Source organism: Copadichromis virginalis, linkage group LG19 (genome assembly GCF_057382275.1).
Source record: "Copadichromis virginalis isolate Kocher_CV1m ecotype Utaka linkage group LG19, C_Virginalis_male_GT1.1, whole genome shotgun sequence".
NCBI lineage: Eukaryota > Metazoa > Chordata > Actinopteri > Cichliformes > Cichlidae > Copadichromis > Copadichromis virginalis.
This window is the reverse complement of record NC_140636.1, coordinates 6,079,679-6,103,965: the sequence shown is the minus strand read 5'-3', so window position 1 is coordinate 6,103,965 and position 24,287 is coordinate 6,079,679. Positions and strand designations below refer to the sequence as shown.

Genomic DNA, 24,287 nt, shown 5'->3' with positions numbered 1-24,287 from the left:
AGTGGAGTATAACACATAGTACATCAAAAACAAAACATCCAGATATGCCCCAAACAAACAGACAAAAAGCACATGGGGAGAGAAGGCAACAATGTCATACGTAGAACTCAACAGGAAATAAAACACAGCACTCAAGCCTCTAAAGTCTGGTTGAAGAGGCTTCATAAAATTGACCCACTCGCACCATAGCTTGGCAAAAACATTCTTCTTAAGACGTATTGAGAATGTAATTGAGTCATTCACACTGTCCCTGCAATCTGACATAGTGGGGGGCGGAGCCAGCATCTTGTAACTGCGTTCTTGGCACAAGTATTATAAAAAGATATTCATTTCTCATGTCCTGCAGATGATCACGATCAGTTAGGAATATTGTCGAGAATTGCAAAGGTATATTATTCACCTTAAACATGGTGATTAAGGCTTTGACTCTTTTTTCTTCTTTGCTGAGTATTTTCAGCCCACTGGTGGGGGCATACTTTACTTGCACCAAGACCTCTGTGAATCTGCTGGAGTTACAGTGAAAAGCTACCAGATTCAACACTCGTGAATAGCTTTGCAATACCTTCGTTACATTCTTAGATTCAAAGCTGAATTACTTCAGTTAGCTTGTTTGAATCTCCTGATGTGGTGTATAGTTAGAAACAAAATGCAAATACTCAGATAACAACTAAAGCATTATCATAATGACTGTTGAGCAGCAAGGCTTTATTCTTTATAACGAGACTATTCATAACCAAAAAAAGCCCTCAGCGTTTAAACAATAGCTGCATATGTACTGAAAAAACTAATTCAGCTGAGAACCAGTTGTGTTTGTTTTATCAAAGCTGTGTGTTACAAAGAAGAGGAGAGAGAGACGGGTTTGACAGTGAAGATGAAATAAGCAGAGGTAGTTAAGGTAGATGACTTTAAGTACTGTTGTTTACTATCAAAAGCAAGGACCGTGTACAAGAGAGATGAAGAAGAGCGCAAACAGGGTGGAGTGGGTGGAGGCGAGTGTTAGGGATGCTTTGTTACAGAGGGATAGCAGCAAAACGGTAAAGGGACTACTCTCCTCTGACAGCGCACAGCCCTGTTTACCCTCACCAGGGTGGCCTTGGGGTCAAGCACCCCTCCTTCACCCACACCCGGTAACAGCAGCTCACCTCTAAATCCATGCATCCTGTAACTAATTAGGTTCAAATTTAGCAGCCTGGAAAAATAGGCTCCAAAGTCCTGTTCATTTTTAAGGCTAGAGTAACCTGTAAGAACCCTGAGAGTGATGTAATAATAATAATACACAAAGCTAAAGCTGATCTCGAGAGGAGAGAGTGGGAACACCTTGGCCACCAACACCATCATCTCTGCTGCATGTAGATACATGTTGATAGGAAGGGAGCCAATTCCTCGGAATAATCCAACAAGGCAAGAATGAGCAGAGAAACAGAAAAAAATTACAAATCCAATTTGTGCGTCCACAGTGTTCGGGTGGGAGTTGCTCGTCTTGCAATTATTGCTGTAATTAATCCCAGGGAACTAGGGATCCAATTTTTATTTATTTATTTTTCCTTTGCCCCCAGTTGCCAGCCAGAGCCTCCTTCAGCACCCTCGAATAGAATTTCCCATTAATTGGATGATAATTGGAGCATACTCTCTGGTCCACCTGTTTGAAGACTGGAGCCACCATTTTCAAACAAAGGGGACCCCAGAGGCTCGATCCAGACCTCCACGAGACACTACACTGGTGCAAGAAAGGCCCACGCAGTCTGGAGCCGGGGTGCCAAACTCATTTTACATCACAGGCCACATACAGCGCACTCTGACCTTAGGTGGGCCGGACCAGTGAGACTCCCTTTACTGTTTTGTTTTTTAACCGTAATTGTAAAAAAACAATTTAAGTAGAAAGTTAAAAAGAAACTTTTGTGTCATTTAATTGTTTATTGCTTCATTACTTTGTGTAGTATGAATGGCCATAAGGAAGGTTTTTATCAGTAGGAAAAGCTGATGCATCGTCTGCTCGTTTGTGGTGAGCAGCAAATCAAACAGTTCAGAGTTCAGGCCTGTGAGACTCATGTAGACACTCAGACACATCCTGTGTCTGCCATTCAAAGACACTTTGGATGAGGTTTATTTTATGTAGTATTCAAGTCTTTTTCAAGGAAGCATTCTTTCATTCAGCCTTATTTTATCCATTTACTATTACCACGGAGAACAGACGTGAAGTTTAAGGCCTGGAAGTTTGAAACCTTTCGTCCTCCACAAAAGACAATGGCTGAAGGTAAAACAGGCACCAGCCAGCTCCTAGTTTGATCAGTTCTGCAGTCAGCTCAGAAGAACAGTGATATCGACCAGGGGTTTTAAGCTTTGTGATTGTTAGTGTGTTCTGTTCTGCTTATCCCTTTTAGGCTCGCGGGGGCCTGGAGCCTCTCCCTGCTGTCTTAGGATAAGAAGCAGAGTGCACCCTGGACAGGCTGACACACAGAGACAGACAACCATTCACTCCCATTGCCTGTGGTAACTCTATCATTTAGAGTCACCAATTAACCTAGCCCCACTAACTGCATGTCTTTGGACTGTGGCAGGAAGCCGGAGTACCCGGAGAGAACCCACACAAACACAGGGAGAACATGCACAGCAAGACCTCGGCCTGAAGGTGGAACTGGACTCAGGACCTTCTGATTGCCTGCATGTATGTTATAACAGAATATTCATGCTGGTGCCATTTCCATCTTTTTATTTTCGATTGTCTTTTAAGTTCTTGTGTTTTTAGGGATTTTGCATGTGTTTGGTTTTATTTGTTTCATATTTGTTGTGCAAACTCTGAACTCTCTTAGTTTTGTCATGTTGTCATAAGAATTTTCTGGCTAGCGCCTCGCCCAGCCCTGTGAGTAACCTGTTTTTCCTCGGTGTTGGGCAACAGTAGTTCATTAGGGGAGTGTGTAAGATCAGCAGTGGCTGTACGTGGCTGGGTAATGTCACCATTGTCTATTCTTTAGAGCTGCTGACCGAGCAACCCTAGAAGCGGCATCAGGAGGGAGCGGCTACAATCTGCTCAGCTGAGACTCACTATTCAGAGCTGAGAAGAACCCGAACAGTCACTGAATTTAGCACTTAGACAAATATTGGACTGTCTGGTAATTAACAGCTTGCTGGACAGTATTTTTATTGTTGTCTTGACTGTACAAGTTTCCTCTGTGCTCATTGTTTAAATTCTTCTCCCTGGTGGTTGTTTTTGAGACCACAATAACTGCTATTTTCAGATCTGTGTTTTATTTAGAGGCACCTCTATTCTTACTTTATGTGAATTTATCGAGGGGGAATCAGTTTATTTTCTTTAAGAAAGGATCTGCTCCATTCTCTGTTCCCTGGCTGTCACGCTGCCCTCCCCTGTGGAACCGATGGCTCGTTCAAACCTAGCTGGTGTTGTTGCAGGACACACAAAATTGTGTCACTAGTGGGATGTTGTGTTGGTTAGCTTTCTTTTTTGAGAAACCGACAATCACTGGTCTCGCCCCACACCCATTATCATTATCTAGTTTTGTATATACAAGTTATAAGGGCTCAAAAATGCTTGTAAAAGTAAGTTGCTCAGTGGTTCAGGGAGCAGTGCCAACTGGGCTAATTGGCTGCCACTCATTTGCTAATCAGCCTCGTCCCAGTAGCACACCGGGACCTGGAGGAGTTGCACACATGTCAGGCGGTCAATCACACTGTGGACTGTGCAAAAAACTCTGAGTTTGCATTACAGTGTGCACTTTGCTACACCAGCATACAGAATCAACAGTGTATCTACATGTGTCGAGAGAATGGGTAGAAAGTCTGGCTGCACAATGAAAAAGCTCCACATTTCTAACACCCTTAAATACTTTGACAGCCTGTATATAGAACAGTTTTCATAATACGAAGTTAGCTGGAGGCACTCACTGATTTCCTGTTAGATTAGTCACATACATGCTGGACTTTAAGCGCAGCTTTTGTCACTTTAAGTTCAAATCTGACTTAAAGCCCCAAACTCTTTACTCATCAAACTATTAAAAACAGCCAATACCAATCAAACCTGGCCGAGATCCTTGGTGTCCACGCCCAATCATCAGAATAGATCTTTTTCAAAGGTAAATAGTTGGAAAGATAAGTGTAGCCTTTTGGCAACATATGAACTATATTAATCCATTCGCCTCTAGAAAGTTCTGTAGATTTACTTGTTACATTTGTTAAAGTCTTAAAGATAGAAGAAATGATGAAAACAGGCAGTACTTCACAAGAAATTTAATAAAAATAAGGAAAATTGCACGACAGGTTTAAAATTTTATCAGCTTCTAAAAGCTGATACAACTTCTATATAACTTACATCGTGCTATCAAAATTGTCTGGAACAACATAGATCCACACCCAGTGGATCTATGTCTACACCTACTGTATGAATATTCACATACAGGACAAACTCTGCATGGAGGAGCTCCACCCTGCTGCCCAGTAAAACTTCAGACCCGCCCAAAATGATGTCTCTTGACAAACATGATAACACTCGTTAGGCCCACAGGCAGCATCTATCTCTCACTAGCACTCAGAACAAACCCGACAGACAGAGGGTACGTCCAGTGTTCCAACACAAAGCACTTCCTTTTGTTCATTCTCTGATAAAACTTATACATAAATACATACGCTTCAGGTCCACCATGGTGCAGTTATACTTGCATTTTTTCATAATAAGGTAAGAGGCTACTCAAGTACTACTGTCAGTACTACATGATAGTAACAATATAGTATTGCTGGTCCATTCACACTACCATGAATGTATGTTTCACTCGTTGCACTTTCTAAGAAACAAATATAGCCGTCTCTGGTTTGATGTTTCGTTGGTGGGTTAGAGCTCTGCTCCCTCTTTGCTATCCTTTTCTTTGTTATAATGAAAAAAATAAGATATTATGATTAAAAATGAAAAGTCTAGTTAAGCATATTTTATTTTTTTCTTGCTTCTAATACTCATTATCCCACAGCTGTTTCTTTTTTTTAGATTGAGTTGATTTAATATAGATCCATCTATAGCTGCTCTTTGAAAGAGCTAAGAGCTTTACTTTTCACTTCCTCCATGTAAAGGTTTGCCATACTGGGTGACACTGGGGGGCCTATAGCACATCCATGTTTTTGTCTGTAGAAACCCTTGTTGTATTTAAAGTGTGCAGTGGTAAGGCAGAGACTGGGGTAAACCCACTTCTGTTTTCTAAGGAGCTGTCTTGCTGTAGTCATTTTCTGACAGTCTCCACTGCCTTGGTTCAATTCAATTCAATTCAATTTTATTTATATAGCGCCAAATCACAACAAAAGTCGCCTCAAGGCGCTTCATAGATACAGAGAAAAACCCAACAATCATATGACCCCCTATGAGCAAGCACTTTGGCGACAGTGGGAAGGAAAAACTCCCTTTTAACAGGAAGAAACCTCCGGCAGAACCAGGCTCAGGGAGGGGCGGCCATCTGCTGCGACCGGTTGGGGTGAGAGAAGGAAGACAGGATAAAGACATGCTGTGGAAGAGAGACAGAGGTTAATAACAGATATGATTCAATGCAGAGAGGTCTATTAATACATAGTGAGTGAGAAAGGTGACTGGAAAGGAAAAACTCAATGCATCATGGGAATCCCCCGGCAGCCTACATCTATTGCAGCATAACAAAGGGAGGATTCAGGGTCACCTGGTCCAGCCCTAACTATATGCTTTAGAAAAAAGGAAAGTTTTAAGCCTAATCTTAAAAGTAGAGATAGTGTCTGTCTCCCGAATCCAAACTGGAAGCTGGTTCCACAGAAGAGGGGCCTGAAAACTGAAGGCTCTCCCTCCCATTCTACTTTTAAATACTCTAGGAACAACAAGTAGGCCTGCAGAGCGAGAGCGGAGCGCTCTAATAGGGTGATATGGTACTACAAGGTCATTAAGATAAGATGGGGCCTGATTATTTAAGACCTTGTATGTGAGGAGCAGGATTTTGAATTCAATTCTGGATTTAACAGGAAGCCAATGAAGGGAAGCCAAAACAGGAGAAATATGCTCTCTCTTTCTAGTCCCTGTCAGTACTCTTGCTGCAGCATTTTGGATTAGCTGAAGGCTTTTCAGTGAGTTTTTTGGACATCCTGATAATAATGAATTACAGTAGTCCAGCCTGGAAGTAATAAATGCACGAACTAGTTTTTCAGCGTCACTCTGAGACAGGATATTTCTAATTTTAGAGATGTTGCGCAAATGGAAGAAAGCAGTCTTACATATTTGTTTAATATGTGCGTTGAAGGACATGTCCTGGTCAAAAATGACTCCAAGGTTCCTCACAGCGTTACTGGAGGCCAAGGTAATGCCATCCAGAGTAAGAATCTGATTAGATACCATATTTCTAAGATTTTCAGGGCCGAGTACAATAACCTCAGTTTTATCTGAATTAAGAAGCAGAAAGTTAGCGGCCATCCAGGTCTTTATGTCTTTAAGACATTCCTGCAGTTTAACTAATTGGTGTGTGTTATCTGGCTTCATGGACAGATAGAGCTGGGTGTCATCTGCATAGCAGTGTAAATGTATGCTATGTCTTCTAATGATGCTGCCTAAGGGAAGCATGTATAATGTAAACAGAATTGGTCCTAGCACTGAACCCTGTGGAACTCCATAATTAACCTCAGTGTGTGAAGAGGACTCTCCATTTACATGAACAAATTGGAGTCTATTAGATAGATATGATACAAACCACTGCAGTGCAGTACCTGTAATACCTACAGCATGTTCTAATCGCTCTAATAGGATATTATGATCAACAGTATCGAACGCTGCACTGAGGTCTAGCAGGACAAGCACAGAGATGAGTCCACTGTCAGAGGCCATAAGAAGATCATTTGTAACCTTCACTAAAGCTGTTTCTGTGCTGTGCTGAGCTCTGAAACCTGACTGAAACTCTTCAATAAACCATTCTTCTGCAGATGATCTGTTAGCTGTTTGACAACTACTCTTTCAAGGATTTTTGATATGAAAGGAAGGTTGGAGATTGGCCTATAATTAGCTAAGACTGCTGGGTCTAGAGATTCTTTTTGAGTAAAGGTTTAACTACAGCCAGCTTGAAGGCCTGTGGTACATAGCCGATTATTAGAGATAGGTTGATCATATTTAAGATCGAAGAATTAATTAATGGCAGGACTTCTTTGAGCAGTTTTGTAGGAATGGGGTCTAAAAGACACGTTGATGGTTTGGAGGAAGTAATTATTGAAGTTAACTCAGAAAGATCAATTGGAGAAAGAGAGTCTAACTTAATATCAATGGTACTAAGAGTAGCTGTAGATAATATTACATCTGTGGGATGATTATTGGTAATTTTTTCTCTAATGATAAAAATTTTATTTGTGAAGAAGTTCATGAAGTCATTACTAGTTAACGTTAAAGGGATTGTTGGCTCAAAAGAGCTCTGACTTTTTGTCAGACTGGCTACAGAGCTGAAGAGAAACCTGGGGTTGTTCTTATTTTCTTCAATCAGTGATGAATAGTAAGATGTTCTGGCTTTGCGGAGGGCTTTCTTATAAAGCAGCAAACTATTTCTCCAGGCTAAATGATGATCCTCTAGATTTGTGACACGCCATTTCCTCTCCAGATTACGAGTCATCTGCTTTAGGGTACGTGTTTCAGAATTATACCACGGAGTCAGGTACTTCTGATTTGAGGCCTTAGTTTTCACAGGAGCTACAGTATCCAGAGTCGTACGTAGTGAGGAGGTGAAATTATTAACAAGATAATCGACCTCTGTTGGGGTAGCGTTCAGATAGCTACTCTGCTCTGTGTTGGTACAGGGCATTGGAGATGATAACAGTGGGTGGATTATATTCTTAAACTTAGTTACAGTGCTTTCAGAAAGACTGGTTGTAGGGATACAAGTGAAAAAGGAGACCACATCCAACGACACAGTGGTTTCATCTGGATCCAGTGTACGTTTTTGGACTTCTCTCATCTGAGAAGCTTCTTCAGTTCTAAAGTGAAGGTCAGACGCCAACTAGGGAGAAACTACAGTGGGGCAAAAAAGTATTTAGTCAGCCACCGATTGTGCAAGTTCCCCCACTTAAAATGATGACAGAGGTCAGTAATTTGCACCAGAGGTACACTTCAACTGTGAGAGACAGAATGTGAAAAAAAAATCCATGAATCCACATGGTAGGATTTGTAAAGAATTTATTCGTAAATCAGGGTGGAAAATAAGTATTTGGTCACCTCAAACAAGGAAAATCTCTGGCTCTCACAGACCTGTAACGTCTTCTGTAAGAAGCTTTTCTGTCCCCCACTCGTTACCTGTATGAATGGCACCTGTTTGAACTCATCATCTGTATAAAAGACACCTGTCCACAGCCTCAAACAGTCAGACTCCAAACTCCGCCATGGCCAAGACCAAAGAGCTTTCGAAGGACACCAGGAAAAGTATTGTAGACCTGCACCAGACTGGGAAGAGTGAATCTACAATAGGCAAGCAGCTTGGTGTGAAAAAATCAACTGTGGGAGCAATCATCAGAAAATGGAAGACATACAAGACCACTGATAATCTCCCTCGATCTGGGGCTCCACGCAAGATCTCATCCCGTGGGGTCAAAATGATCATGAGAACGGTGAGCAAAGATCCCAGAACCACACGGGGGGACCTGGTGAATGACCTGCAGAGAGCTGGGACCAAAGTAACAAAGGTCACCATCAGTAACACACTACAACGGCAGGGAATCAAATCCCGCAGTGCCAGACGTGTTCCGCTGCTGAAGCCAGTGCATGTCCAGGCCCGTCTGAAGTTTGCCAGAGAGCACATGGATGATACAGCAGAGGATTGGGAGAATGTCATGTGGTCAGATGAAACCAAAGTAGAACTTTTTGGTATAAACTCAACTCGTCGTGTTTGGAGGAAGAAGAATACTGAGTTGCATCCCAAGAACACCATACCTACTGTGAAGCATGGGGGTGGAAACATCATGCTATGGGGCTGTTTTTCTGCCAAGGGGACAGGACGACTGATCCGTGTTAAGGACAGAATGAATGGGGCCATGTATCGTGAGATTTTGAGCCAAAACCTCCTTCCATCAGTGAGAACTTTGAAGATGAAACGAGGCTGGGTCTTCCAACATGACAATGATCCAAAACACACCATCCGGGCAACAAAGGAGTGGCTCCGTAAGAAGCATTTGAAAGTCCTGGAGTGGCCTAGCCAGTCTCCAGACCTCAACCCCATAGAAAATCTGTGGTGGGAGTTGAAAGTCCGTGTTGCTCTGCGACAGCCCCAAAACATCACTGCTCTCGAGAAGATCTGCATGGAGGAATGGGCCAAAATACCAGCTACTGTGTGTGCAAACCTGGTAAAGACCTATAGTAAACGTTTGACCTCTGTTATTGCCAACAAAGGTTATGTTACAAAGTATTGAGTTGTATTTTTGTTATTGACCAAATACTTATTTTCCACCCTGATTTACCAATAAATTCTTTACAAATCCTACCATGTGGATTCATGGATTTTTTTTCACATTCTGTCTCTCACAGTTGAAGTGTACCTCTGGTGCAAATTACTGACCTCTGTCATCATTTTAGGTGGGGGAACTTGCACAATCGGTGGCTGACTAAATACTTTTTTGCCCAAGATTGTCATCCCTTTGAAACCAGGTTTATTGGAGAAACTCAGAGACTCCTAATCTTCTCCAAGCACGACATCCCAGTGCACTCAGAGCCAGCCGCACACTCAGGCATGAACTGGTTCATCCCAAGGACAAAACCTGGAAACAAGCTAAAAAACATAGTGTATGCTGTGCAGCGCAGCGAGGAGCGCTCGGACCTCTGCACCGGACAAACCGAACAGCCACTCAATAAAGCTATGTCTGCAGGACACGATGGACAAGACAACAGGACAAGTCAGAACTTTTAATGCAAACTAAGAGTGTGAACAGACTTGCATATAATCACTCTGTCACAGCTACTGACTATGTTGCTGCCATTCCATGTGCAATATTTTAGTGTGTGCAATATTCTGGCAGATGTGCAACTGCCATCCCCACCCTAAAGGACCATAGCCCTTATTTATTTATTACATTATATTACTATATTTGAACAGAGGGGGTGGCTTTCAACACCAACTGATTGCCACCAAACACAGTTTTGAGATTTGTCCCGAGGCGCCTCAACCCCCGCTCACATCTTGCATCAGTTGATCTCAATGGGTCACATGATAGGGTGAGGCAAAGTCTCTGCTGATAATGACCCAGGCATTTTTTCACACCTTGTGGTAAAGCACATGATCGATAGTAGGCCAACGACCCTGTTAAGGGACAACTCCCACTACAGCTTAAATACCTGTGACTCTCCACTATTTGGCTTTAGGACTGAAAAAGCTTCTCAGATGCGAGGTAAGTAAGTAAGTAAGTAAGTAAGTAAGTAAAACTTTACTTATACAGCCTCTTTCAAGATAAAAATCACAAAGTGCTTCACAGAAGCTAAAACCTAAAAATAAAAATCAACTAAAAGCAAGTTTAAAAAGAAGAGTTTTTAGCTGTTTTTTAAAAGAGACCACTGAGTCCACAGATCTCAGGCTCAAAGGGAGAGAGTTCCACAGTCTGGGGGCCACAGTTACAAAAAGTTTGTCGCCTTTTGTTTTCAGCCTCGTGTGTTGGACAGCAAGCAAGCCCTGGTCACATGACCTCGGGGCCCTGCTGGGTGAAAGGTCTTCAAGAAACTTCAAGAAGTCCAGTGACTTTCTGGCTGAAACTGGGAATAGTCTTCTCCCCAGTCCCTTAGCCTAACATTAACTATCATAACTAAGTACCTAACTGCAATCTTTATCTTAGCTAAAACCTGATTCTTACCTTAGCTATAAACCTAGTCTTAACCTTCAAACAACTCTTTAAAGATGTATGACACAGTTAGGACCAGCCAAAATGTTTAACTCAGATTTACAATGTCAACAAGAGGCAGCAGCAGCAGCAGCTTTGAATTAATTGAATGTAAGAGGAATCAATCATAATTTGTCTAGTTATTTTTAGCTTACTGCTGTATGCATCAGTCACTGCAGCTCACACATGGACCCTGGGTCAGGGGCTTCAGGCATGTCCGAGGAGGCTGCAGGATAGACCCAGGACCCACTGGAGGAATTCCACCTCTCGGCTGCTTGTGTGCTTATTTACATTGTTTTGATGGTCAAAATAATCCAACGTGGTTTCATTATACAAATAAGAATAATGTTGCTTGCTTTGAATGAAAACCATGTGATACATTAGTAAAAAGATGGTGAATAACGTCTTCAATAATAATGTGGATTATATGTTTTATACACTTTTCATTTGACAAAAGATGTAAATTAGTTGTAATTTTCAAAAATAATTCTAATAATCAAATGTTGTTCCTTTAGATGTTACAAATTGCTTAACTAATGATGCTTTGAGAAGAAATATGTTGTTTACATCATGATTGCTTGTTACAGGCAGAGCATGGCCCATCAGTCTGTGCTCACTGTTGCTGTCTTACTGAGCTCCTTACTGTTAACCTTGATGACATATGACTGCTCTGCTAACTTCAGCAAATCATGTGATAACAGTTGCAATGATACCACAGTTGTTTCTTACATAGGAAAGAGCAGCTAACAGCCATGAATCACATAACTAAGGATGGATGACTTCAGATGAACTAGCTGCCTGCAGCAGCTCCCATTAACCATCAGCAGTTTTCAAATGCAGAGGGCTCACTGCACCAAAACCTTGAAGTTCACCTGATAGATAAGCTAACTACCAGTGACGCCGCAGCCATCATCATGAAGGCCCAGCAACACTTTCGCTCTCCTGGCCTCATCTACACTAAGTGCTGTAGGCGCAGAGCATTAAGCATCATAAAGGACTCGACCAACCCCCTGGTTCATGCTCAGAGTCTGGGAGCAGATACAGTAGCATTAGATCAAGGACAGCACACAGACGTCTTAACCAGAGTATGTGAGCTGCTCATAGGGACTGACTGTACTGTTTCCTTGCTACAGTACTTTTACCCATTTACCATTCATAATATTTATTTCATCTTATTGCATATTTTTAGTCCATTTATTAAACGCTCTTATTTATTGGTTTATTACTTTACAAAATGCACTACTGTGTGGTTGTTGTGTTTTGTATGCAAAGCATGAAAATGACAAATAAAAGGAATCTGAATTTGAAGTCCATCTAAAGCAGGGCTGCCCAATCCCAGTCCTCGAGAGCTACTATCCTGCAGCTTTTAGATGCATCCCTACTCCAACACAGCTGAATCAAATGGTTTGATTACCTCTTCAGCATGCCATCGTGTTTGGCAAAGGCCTGATAACAAGCTATTCATTTGATTCGGGTGTGTGGGAACAAGGATGCATCTAAAAGCTGCAGGACGGTAGCTCTCGAGGACCGGGATTGGGCAGCCCTGATCTAAGGCATGGGTGTCAAACAGACACCAACCTGCTAGAACTGGCCCAGCAAAGAATCCAGTGTGGCCCCTGGATTACTGTGGGAAGTGTAAAGGAGGGCATAAAGTTTTACAGCTAACACAGACATTCATGCTGCATCAAAATAATAGATAGAAAAACAATTAAATGACAGTAAAGTTGTCTCATTATCTACTATAGAAATTGTTTTTTCACAGTGTCCACAATGAAATAATAAATAAATAACATATTAGGATTGTATATTACTTGTGTAAAAAAATAATATTTTATAATTTTATAATATCTCATCGATTTAATGTGTAACTACATTTCCTTTCACTGACAGTTGGGGCAGTTTTAAATCAAAGTGGGTTGTAAGTGTGCCATGATTTGTGTGCCACGGCTTTCTCCAGGTGTGATGTGAGACAACAGGCCGGTTTTCAGAGCAGCCAAATAAAGATTCAGGTGCGTCACCAGCCCAAGATTTCGACAGAGTGATGGAGAAGCAGGCTGGAAAAACTGCAGTCCCTTATCATAGAGCCATGACTCTTTTTGGTTATGGTGCAGTGCAGCTGCTCCATTGTGGCACTATTGTGTGATGATTTCGCACAACAGTGCCAATCTTTCTCCTCGCTAAGATCACTTGTCACTTCTGGACTCAAATTTTTCAAACTGGTTCTCTTTGTATTCTGACAGCTTTCACTGGTTTTATTGGATTTACTGAATTTTACTGTGGAGTGACTGAAATCCTGCACTGACACCTTCAACTCTGCTGATGTCATCACTGCACTGACGCCTGGTTTCCTGACCTTTCCCAGTGGTCCACTACCTTCAGTCAAAGTTACCCCAGCTAACTCAAGGATGCTCAGCTCACTGACCTTAGAAGCCATCAGGCGCAGCTACATATCCATCTACATATGTCACTATGTTCACTATGCGATGTTCATTACCATCGCATGAAGGAATTGCTAAGCACACTCAACTATAACCAGCGAAAAACATCTTACTTAGCTGGTTTCATTAACAAGCACAATCCAAGGCTCTTGTTTGACACCATTAACAGACTTAGACTTACTCCTGATTCCTCCTCTTTGCTTACCACGTTTTCTGATACTGCTAAATTCCTTTGGTGACAAGTTCAAAGCTATCAGATCATAATTTGAGTCTGGATGATTTTACCCTCGTCGAGTGTCTCACCCAGTTCTGATTTCAATAACAGCTCTCATTGATATTGCCTCACACGTGCACTCTTCTTCCTGCCCGACTGACATCACCCCTCCATCTGCCCCAGCTTCTCTCCATCATATATATACACCTTTTGAAGGCGAACCATTTCTCACTCACCATCACTCCACAGTTTTCCCTTCTCCTCAGGTTAAGAGCCTTGGTGTCATCCTAGACAGTTCGCTTTCCTATAAATCTCCCATCAGTAATCTCACCCGTTCTGCCTACTTCCATCTACGTAACATTAACAGATTGCTTCCTTCTCTTTCCACCCAGTCTACGTCCATTCTTGTACACAGTCTTGTTACCTCCCGTATTGGCTACTGCAATTCTCTTCTGCATGGTCTCCCCCAAAAATCCCTCCATCAGCTTCAACTGGTTCAGAACTCTGCTGCTCGCATTATCACCAGAACACCTCCTACCAGCACATCACCTGTTCTTCAGGAACTTCACTGGCTCACAGTGAAATTCCGGATAATTTTCAGACTTCTTCTGCTCACCTTCAAGGCCATTCATAACCTCGCTCCTCCTTACCTTTCTGACCTGTTAACCACCACCTGTTCTGCCCGTTCACTTCGTTCTTCTTCTTCTATCCAGCTTACTGTACCTTCCTTCCGCCTCACCACCGTGGGAAGCAGAGCTTACAGCTGCTCTGCTCCCAGGCTGTGGAATTCTCTGCCCCCTGAAATAAGAAACACTGGTTCTCTCCCAGTTTAAATCCCAACTCAAAGCTCATCTGTTCAAATCTGCATATTCACTGTGAATCCACTGTTTGTTCATTTTATCTTGTGCTTTTGTTTTATTGTTCTTATTCTGCCATTGTTTTACTAAGTGTTTTATCCTATTGTAAAGTGTCCTTGGGTGACTTGAAAGGCGCTCATAAATAAAATCTATTATTATTATTATTATATATCCAGTCCTTTCATCTGGATCCTTGCTGCTTTCACGTAGCAGAGGGAAATAATATCTTTGATAAATTTAATTTTTTTGTTTCAATTGAAAATGAAAACAAAAGCCCAGCACAGAAACATCATAAATAATTACTAATGATACTCTCACTTAGATAAAGGTGAGTAATCCATTTTAGTCTCACTAAACAGAGCCGAGTTGACTGGAACTGTTCTCTAAAAGTTTTATCACACATCTAACATATACTTCAGAATTCATATTAGTCAGTTTAGGCACCCCTTGTATGTGGATCTATACTTAGACCTCTTCTGTTTTCACTACATACGTTACCTCTGGGTCATGTATGAAACATGTTCAAATGCATCTCCGACCACTGCTATGCTGATAATATGTAGCTGTAGTTTTCTGCTAAGCCAACAACCCCAACACAATGCTTTTCTGCCATTAATAATTGGATGTCTTCAAACTTTGCTCGTGTAAATCCAGGTGAAACAGAGGTTCTTGTGTTCTGTGTTACGTTTCGGTGTGTCAGTGTTTTGTTTTTGGCGTGACTGTTATGTGTTTCCTGTTTTACTTTGAAGGTCTGTTGTTATCTTAGTGTGTTCAGTTTACATTTTCCCTGTCTCGTCAGTTCTAATTTGCCCCAGCTGTGTTTCCCTCCTGTGGTCCATTCCCTGATTGCTCCTTCTATGTATTTAAGCCTTGTGTTTCAGTATGTCATGGTCGCGATCTCCCCCGTGTTGTAAATAGTTTGGTGTTTTTGTTGTAAATAAATAGTCTGTTGTAAATAGTTGTGAATGGGTTTGTTAGTATTTTCGTTTGAGACACCTTCGTTTTGGGATTTTGGTGGAGGGCCTTCGTGGTTTTATTTTCCTTATTTTTATTTTCCTGCGTTGCACCCCGGTTGCCTAGGCCGGGGTGTAACATCTGCGAGACTGAAGAAGTCAGCTGGATGGGTGACGAAACGTTTCTCCCACAAAACGCTACGTCCAGATGAACTGGATCAACGTTTGGAGATTTACTTACCTGGATGATTGAGCATGCATCAAGATATATCAAACATGTTCTCTTGCTTCATTTGATGTATTTTACTATACACGGTACAGAACAGAGAATGAAACACCTGCAAATGTGTATGAAATGGCTTTTGCCAGCCCATCTGATTTCCGTGCCACCCAAAGAAAATCTTTCTAGCTCCACCTCTGAGTGTGACACAACCACCACCATCTAATATCTTTGCACTGACAGGCGTTCACTACTGTTAGGTTTTGTATTGTTCATTGTCATTTATGCTTAGAAATATTTACTCATATATGCTTAGAAGTGTATAATCATTTGTAGATTGAAAGAATGTCTCATCCTAGGAGGTCTGTAACAACTCTGTGTAGCATGAAGAGGGGAGTGCGTTCACTCCTCTACAGAGTGTTCTGGCATAGATCCGTATCTTCTCTTGCTGATATATGGCATAGCAAACACACGTATATCTGTTTAAGTATAAGAGCCTTTTGTTCAGATGGACCCGCTAGACTCTTCACAGGGTCACATCTTGACCTCACACACACACACACACACACACACACACACACACACACACACACACACACACACACACACACACACACACACACACACACACACACACACAGTATTCTTTGTTCACATGTATACCTATGTAAGATGTTATATGTTAATGAACCTATGCATATTCATGTAACCTCAATAAAAGAACAGTGTTACGGGAGAACGGACGAGAGCAACTGGGGTCAAGCGAAGGAACGGCGTTTGTCCGGTTCTCTCCCGTGCACGAGAAACATGAAGAACTTTGCCTACTTGTGTCTTGCTTTGCTGTGTAATTATATTGTCTTCAACGTTCCAGCGGATGGGTTCAAGCTACAAACCTATCAACTACCAAAGCAACAAACACTGGAGCCAGTTCTTGAACGGCCTTCTACATCATCTGCTGGGGCATCTGAGGTCTCCCCTACACAGGCTAGAGCTAATTAAAGGAAGCTCCATACAGGTTCATAGACTGCAGTGGAGATGTGGAAATACTTTTATTTTTATTACATGAAAGAGTGCCACAGGAATATGATAGTCAAGTGCACACTGCATCAAGGACAGAACAACTGCAATATACTTGCTGACACAAGTTTGTCTTTCTGCAACCCTCTATTCACACAACTGAGGAAAACTAGAACAGAAGTGCAATTTAGAGAAGTCAAAAGGGAATCCTCTGTGTCAGCGGGAGACGTTCTTTTCTGCTGGGAGTGCCTCAGCGTGCCGGTCGGCATGTTTGATTTGGCCAAAGGGATTTGTATCTCCTCCCTGGATGAAACTAGGGGTCTTTCCACTTTTAGGCGAATGTGTAAACTGCTAAACTATCAGAGCTCTCTATATTAGTATTTAACTTAAAAATCCCTCATTGTGCTTCCAAGCCAGGGTTTCCTGCTTCTTGTTCAGTTGAACAATAACTGATGCGTCCTGTCATCAAACCTTAGCAAAGCACTGAACTCAAATACACAGGGCAGAACAACGGCAAACAACAATAAAAGGAAGTGCACAATATGTGCCAAGGACAAAATCCACAATCAAATACAAGAGTACCAAGAGCGACAGCTAGCTCGCTGACTAACAATGCCACATTTTGATTTTTAACTTTATGTCTCCGTTTGAGTCCATGCTGAGATTCAGTCTGGCAGATTATGTTATTGCTGCTCACCTCATACATGAGTGCACTTTTGCAAGCTCCAGGTTGCAGAAAGGCTCCCTTCATGTGAGGTCCTCAGAACTCTTAAACGTAGCTTTATGTATGATGACATGATTAGAGAGATGAAATAAAGACATGGTGATCACATTCTCTCCAGTTATAACAGAGGTTTGATCAAATGCTATTTATATTACAATCTGTTCTGTCAGTGAGATTCCTCTCCACTCTTTTTCAGATCTAAAAGGTAAAAACGCTTCTGCTGAGGAAAGAATCAAAGCGAGGAGCAACGGTGATAAAGGTCCAGCTCAGCTTTGTTGGAATGGAACATTCTCTTGTTGCATGTAGTAGAGTTCATCCTGAGCAACTTTCCTGTTTTTGTGGAAAGAAAAAAGGTGTGTGCACACACACACACACACACACACACACGTATGCTCACTGGCCACTTCATTAGTTACATCTGACTAACACTGGGTAGGACTTCAGACTGCCAGAAATATTCCTCAGAGATTTTGGTCCACATTGATGTAACGCTGTCACAGCTGCTACATCCATGACATCGATGGATGAGGTGCTCTATTGCACTAAGATAAGGTGACTGTGAGGCCATCTGAGCACAGTGGTGTGAGATCCATTTTAATTTTGTGACATTGTGCATCATCCTGCTGGTTGCAGCTGTCAGAGGTTCTGCAATGATCTAGCACAGCGGTCTCCAACCTTTTTTGCGCCACGGACCGGTTTATGCCCGACAATATTTTCACGGACCGGCCTTTAAGGTGTCGCGGATAAATACAACAAAATAAAACTAGTACCGGTACCGAAAAAAATAAGATTTATTCATAACATACGTGAAAAGACCCAGGAAAACCGAGTAAACGATAAAAACAATAACAAAATAACACTGAAAACCGATAAAAACCCTGAAAACCAGACATTTCACACCTGAGCCTCAACTCTCGCGGCCCGGTACCAAACGACTCACAGACCGGTACCGGCCCGAGGCCCGGGGGTTGGGGACCACTGGTCTAGAACACTGTGGTCAGAAATAGATAGACATGGTCAACAACATTCTTGGGTGGGCCGTGGGGTTTAAACGACAATCAGCTGATACTAAGGGGCACAAAGTGAGCCAGGAAAATATAAGAGACACATTTACAGCCACCTGAACCACTGCTACGACGCCGATGGATCCATTTATTGCCCAGTTTTGCTCAGCCCACAGCTGTTGCCATCCCGTTCAAGGTTCGATGTGTTCAGAGATGCTTTTGTACATATTTGGGTTGTAGCGAGCGGTGATTTGAATCACTGTTGTCTTCCTGAAGCAGTCTGACCTCCACTAACAACAAAGCCACTCACTGGATGTTTTCTTGTTTTGCAGACCAGTCTCTGTAAACTCTAGAAATGCTTGTGTGGGAAAATCCTATCAGGTCAGCAGATTCTGAAATGCTCAAATCAGCCCATCTGGCACTAACAATGACGCCACGTTCCAAGTCACACAAATGAACTTTCTTCCAAATTTTTATGCTCATGTTGAACTTGTGTTCAAAGTGTGTTAACAAGCAGCTCAACAGGTGTACCTAATGAAGTGGCTGGTGTGTGTCATTTATGGCCCAGTGCTCCTCTGCACCGTTTCCATGACAGTAAAAACAAATACACTGCATAACATAAATGTCTGTGATGATACATCAGCCGAAGGAATCGGAAGAGTTGAAGGTGAAAGCCTGGATTTGAAGCAAACACTTAAAGAACAGAAACAGTTTTGACTCGGGCCTGATGAAATCACTCAACAAGCTGCCAAAATGTTGAACTGACTGACCAAACACCAGAAACCACAGAAAGAATACCAGCTGATCAAAACTAACAAACAACAGAGCCGTTTTATTGGGTATAACAGACGCAAAACACTTAGTCTAGCTAGCAGAGGAGCAGACTCATTCAGCAGCCTGATGCTGAATTCTCTTATATTCTGTCATCTGTATATTCAGAGAAATAGCACAAAAACTTGTGTCAGGGTGAAAATACAGCAGTACTTATTGCCAAGTATTTCAAGCAGGTACACAGTGTGTAGGTCTGCAGCTGTGAGACTCAGCGGTGCTTTGCAGCCTATTCCTTATCAAAGGATGTTTCTGCCCAGTATACAGGTTGAGTGGCTCACAGCAAACTCAGACATATCAGTGTATGTCAGAGAGACAAAGTGCTTCAAGTGCAAAGAATGAACGTACTAAATCAGTCTGTGGGATTGCTTAAATGTGACTGTAGTGTGCGGCATGTTAAAGGCCTGTGAGAGCAGGAAAGCACTGGCTCTGCCCTGGTTCATATGTGTTTAAATGAGTTCTACAGCTATAGTCAGATATTCCATGAGTTAAGGCTCTGTTACAAACAGGCCAATCACAGCACTGAAGCAGACGCTGTCCCAACTCTGAACTCTCCAAACGTAGCTATCCTCTTTGCCTCCTGGCATCAACATGTAACAGTATACCTTTACCATTAAAACTAAGCACGTAGGAAAATCGGACTCCGAGTCAAGAGCAGGTTGTACAGTTTCCTTTTCTTAGAAATGACAGTGAGATGAGCTGCTGTTCAGTGTGCTGATGGTGGCGAAATTAAAGCACAAATAAATCCTTCTCTCTGACTCACTCCTACACACCGAGGATTTCTCACCGAGCCGTGAAGTCCTGTTAAACTGCACTACTGTGGAATGACTCTGACTCACTAGGCTACATCACACAGTTCTCTTGTAAACAGGCTCATTTTTGTTACTCAGATCAGGTCTGTGTCTGAAACAAACCCAGCCAGTGGTGCTGCGCTTTTTCCCCCTCTCATCTTTTTTAATTCAGATCTTTCACCGAAACCTAAAATAACACCTCGCTACTTATGTTCAACACGCTCGAGTGAAGTGTGCTTGTGTAAACTTTAACTACATTATTCCACAGCCCTTATAAAGTTGTTGTTGTTGATACTTGATCCATCATTATATGTAAGGAATGGACTTTCTTACTGTCTCTGCAAAGAAACAGGTGGAAGGAATCTGTCAACTCTGGGTTGTGAGCATTGGAATACACTCCCAACAACAAGAAGCTCCTGTCTCATTGTTCCTTTGCCAGCTATCTATCAAAAATTAAGGTCCTCACAACAAATATTTGCTTTGAAGCTGTACTTCCATGTACGTTTGCATGTTTTTACAAATCACTGTCACTAACGTTCATAAAAAGTCAATGTACCACGAGTTTTGAAACAACTGATTACAAACAATATTCATAAAAGTGCTTTCTATCAAACATTCTCCCAAGGTCCAGTGTCTTACCCAAGGACACTTTGGCAGACTGGGATCAAACTACCAACCTTGGGATTAGCAGATGAGCTACAACCACCCTTAATATTTGAAATTTTAGTGTGAAGAGCGACACATGATCAGGATCACAAAGTGTTTGTTTGGATGAGGGTAATTCTCCAGGAAATGTTGATGCAATGTCCTCTTGGCTGTTATATCGTCGGGTTTCACTTCCTTTGTATCACAATGTGAACTGTTTAAAGACACAATGTTGCAAGTTGTAACAAGTTGCATCCTGTCTGAGACTGTTTCTGTTTCTCTCAGTCTCCCAACATTTCATAGCAACAGTAGTCATGCCCCACACAGTAAGACTGTTAACATTCCAGCTTATGACATTTGTCCTCTGAGATTGCCAGCTGGATTTAGGCTAAACATACACTTCCTGTTTTATCTGAGCAGAATATTAATTTTACTTGTTACAAACTCTGCTGAATGACACTCCTAACCTAAACCAGAGCAGATTGGGCATAAAAACATTTAAATAACATGGCTTTAGATTTGGAAAATCCCTAAATGGCAGAAAAGAGTCATTATTTTTGTAGGATCACTACATGGATTTGGGTGAAACAGAATAGATAGTGTAAATGATCCATAAACAGCAGTAGTTATTTTTAACTGAATATGTGACCATGGTAAAATGGTAAATGGCCTGTATTTATATAGCGCCTTACTCGTCCCTAAGGACCCCAAAGCGCTTTACATATCCAGTCATCCACCCATTCACACACACATTCACACACTGGTGATGGCAGCTACATTGTAGCCACAGCCACCCTGGGGCGCACTGACAGAGGCGAAGCTGCCGAACACTGGCGCCACCGGGCCCTCTGACCACCACCAGTAGGTAACGGGTGAAGTGTCTTGCCCAAGGACACAACGACCGAGACTGTCCAAGCCAGGGCTCGAACCGGCAACCTTGCGATTACAAGACGAACTCCCAACTCTTGAGCCACGATTGCCCCAACGATTGACCATGGCATTCAGAGGGCTCTGTGCAGGAATCAGCATTATTGGGTTTCCTAAGAAGAGGCTCTGTGATCACCAGAGTTTTCCATGATATTAGTACAGCTTCACACTGGGAACCTGATCAAACCAAGCCAACAGTTCAGACTTTGACTATATGCTCAAAATCACAACTTTGTTGTGATTCTTCTCAGAGGAATTTGTTAGAGAAGTGCAGTGTATCGCGTGCAGGAACCTGTGTGGGACTGCCTTTACAGAACAGCACCACTGATTCAAACCACAACTGAGAGAAGTTTGCGGTGAACATGCGAGCAAGAAGACAAACACGTGTCAGGACCCAGCCTTTTGCAGGTCTTTATGAAAGAGTAGCAGTAAAACACTGCGGTGGTAAAGGAGGAGAATGGCAGTATGAACTGTTTGCTGATGTGTTCAGCAACATTCAGGAGACCATTCTTCCAAAAGCTTTGGGACAGCTACACCCTTCATCTTTAAGCAGCGTCTGCATGAACCGCTGAGCAATGGCACTGCTCCCAACAAAGCTGCCATACTACGAATGACCGTCACCAACATGTCATATTTACACAACTGTAAAGGAAAGTACCAGTGCAGTCGAGTCAGTGCAGGGTGTGTCAGCGGGCTGCTGGAGACCACAGCCACACACTGCTTTTAGCGAGGACCCACCACCCAACAAGCCACTGGATTGTTGTCTGTCCCACACACAGAGGGTCGTCTTCTCTCCTGCAGGCCCCAACTGAAAGGCATTTCATCATGTCCACTGTTAAACTGATGGCTGACTGAGAAACGGGGGCGCAAACAAGCTTTTCCACAGCCCAGACAGGATGGCAGCTTTAACACGCGCAATAGACACACTTACTTTCCGCTCACGCTCAGGAAAACCTGCAGTGCATGCAGCAGTTCGGTTACCTAATGTGAACTGGTGTTTTCCACATCAGCGCCTTGGAGAAAAGCTCGTGCTCGTGCACGCGCAGCAGTGACACTTTTGAGCCAAACTCCGGAGCAGAGAGCTGTGTGACACGCAGGGCTGAGAGTTTCTGTGAACACCTCTGAACTATAAACGCAGTGTGGAAATGTGTCGGCCTGTACGACTTCTGTCAAACTTGTGGAGAGTTTTGACTCCCTGGCGAACTCCCAGTGCGTCACGGAGCCGAGCCCGGACGAGCCGAGAGCCGCTGTGCTGGCATCAGTGCAGCTGCTTCTCTTTCAGCTTACCTGTTAAGAGGCCGGAGGGCAGCAGAAGGCAGTAGAAGAGCCAGACAACCACCTGAAGATCCATGGCAGAGCACGTCAACGCCGCGCACACGGCACGAAGGCTGGCTCGATGTCAGACGCACTCCATTTGGTCTAAGGTGGCCGATCGCTGTCCGGGCCGTTACTCTGTAACGTGAACACTCACACTGAAGCTCCGCTTCGCGCTGAGCCGAGGGAGGGGGTCTTCTGTAGGGATAGCTGGAGGCCGGGCTGAGGCGGCTCCGCGGCACATGGAAAAAGTGATTCACGGGCGGTCCGTGTGAGGGGCGTTCATACTGCAGCTGCTCACAGTCGCCTCCCTCTCTCGCAGTCTGACTGCGCGTTAAAGTTCGTGCAGAGCGCTCACAGCACTCAGTCCTTCTTCTAATGACCCTTTCACACTCTCCCGTGTCAGTCAGTACTTGGGGGTACCTGAGGCCGCTCCTCACGTCAAGTTTGGCAAAATTCGTATAATAACGCGGTCAGGTAGCGCCCCTCTGCGTACGCAGGGTGACGCAGCACCGGCGTGGAGAGGTCACCGCGTTGATCCTGATGTGATGACTTAGAAAAACGATATTAATTGAAATAAACTCGTGGCGCTCAGCAGTGAAATTACGACTTGTTCTCTCCAGATGTTTCCACATTACAGAACTCCAGATATCAGCTGATTTTTCACAGGTTTCAGTTACAAAGTCAACAAAAGTTTGGATTTGATAAATCTGTGGCTCAGTGTCCGCATTGAGCCACAGCCACAGATTTATCTTCCAGCTTCCGGCTGCAAATCACAGAAGAGATCAATGGCGCACAGTCCACTCAGTCATCCTGTGGCTGAGTGGCTGCTGTGGACCATTCAAAGCTCACTGCTCATCAGCGTGCTAAACCTTGGGGGGTCTCTCTGTCTAAATAAATAAATAAATCTGACCCCCCTAACCCCCCTGGAAATTACGCCCCTGTCGACACACAGTGACGTGGTTGTGATCTAGTGTTATTCTGCTCCCCCCCCCCCCCCAAAAAAAAAACAAAAAAAACAACAACAACTTTATTAAGCAACAGTATACAGAGAATGTATTTGAACATAATTAACACATGCCAGGGGGTGCATATAAAAAGTTACATAGCCTACATTCAAATAATTTGTAATTAGTACAAATAGTAATTGTTTTTATAGCCTTTTTATTAAGTGATCCACTAAGCAGTTATCAGTATAGCTGTGTTTAAAATGAGGCTTTTGGCTACTGTATTTGCATTTCTGGAAATAACATTTAGCTAAGATAGCTAACAGATTTATTACAAAGTATACATCTTCCGTTTTGCCTTTGAAAGAAACAAATACAACATTTTCCCATTTCAAAGTAAAGACAAAATGTTCTAGCACGTGACCCAGAAGTCTCAGGATAGCTTTCACATTCATGTCCCTTTTGAACTTCGTCATGATTAACTGCATACTATTTAGCACGAATATTCTCATTACCTTTACTGTGGTTTGTTAGACAGATTCTCCCTTTGTGTGAACCCACGAGGT

At 42.8% G+C, this 24,287-nt stretch overlaps 1 protein-coding gene across 1 annotated transcript in view; it reads right to left on the bottom strand.

The window, feature by feature from the left end:
• The window catches only part of piezo1 (piezo type mechanosensitive ion channel component 1 (Er blood group)), an 89,958-nt gene extending 66,759 nt beyond the window's left edge, over positions 1–23,199 (bottom strand). Inside the window, exon 1 of the mRNA XM_085442416.1 lies at positions 22,748–23,199. Coding sequence (XP_085298542.1) covers positions 22,748–22,811 — 64 coding nt within the window. The 5' untranslated portion in view covers positions 22,812–23,199. The remainder of the gene's footprint in view (positions 1–22,747) is intronic.
• Between the last annotated feature and the right edge of the window lie 1,088 nt (positions 23,200–24,287).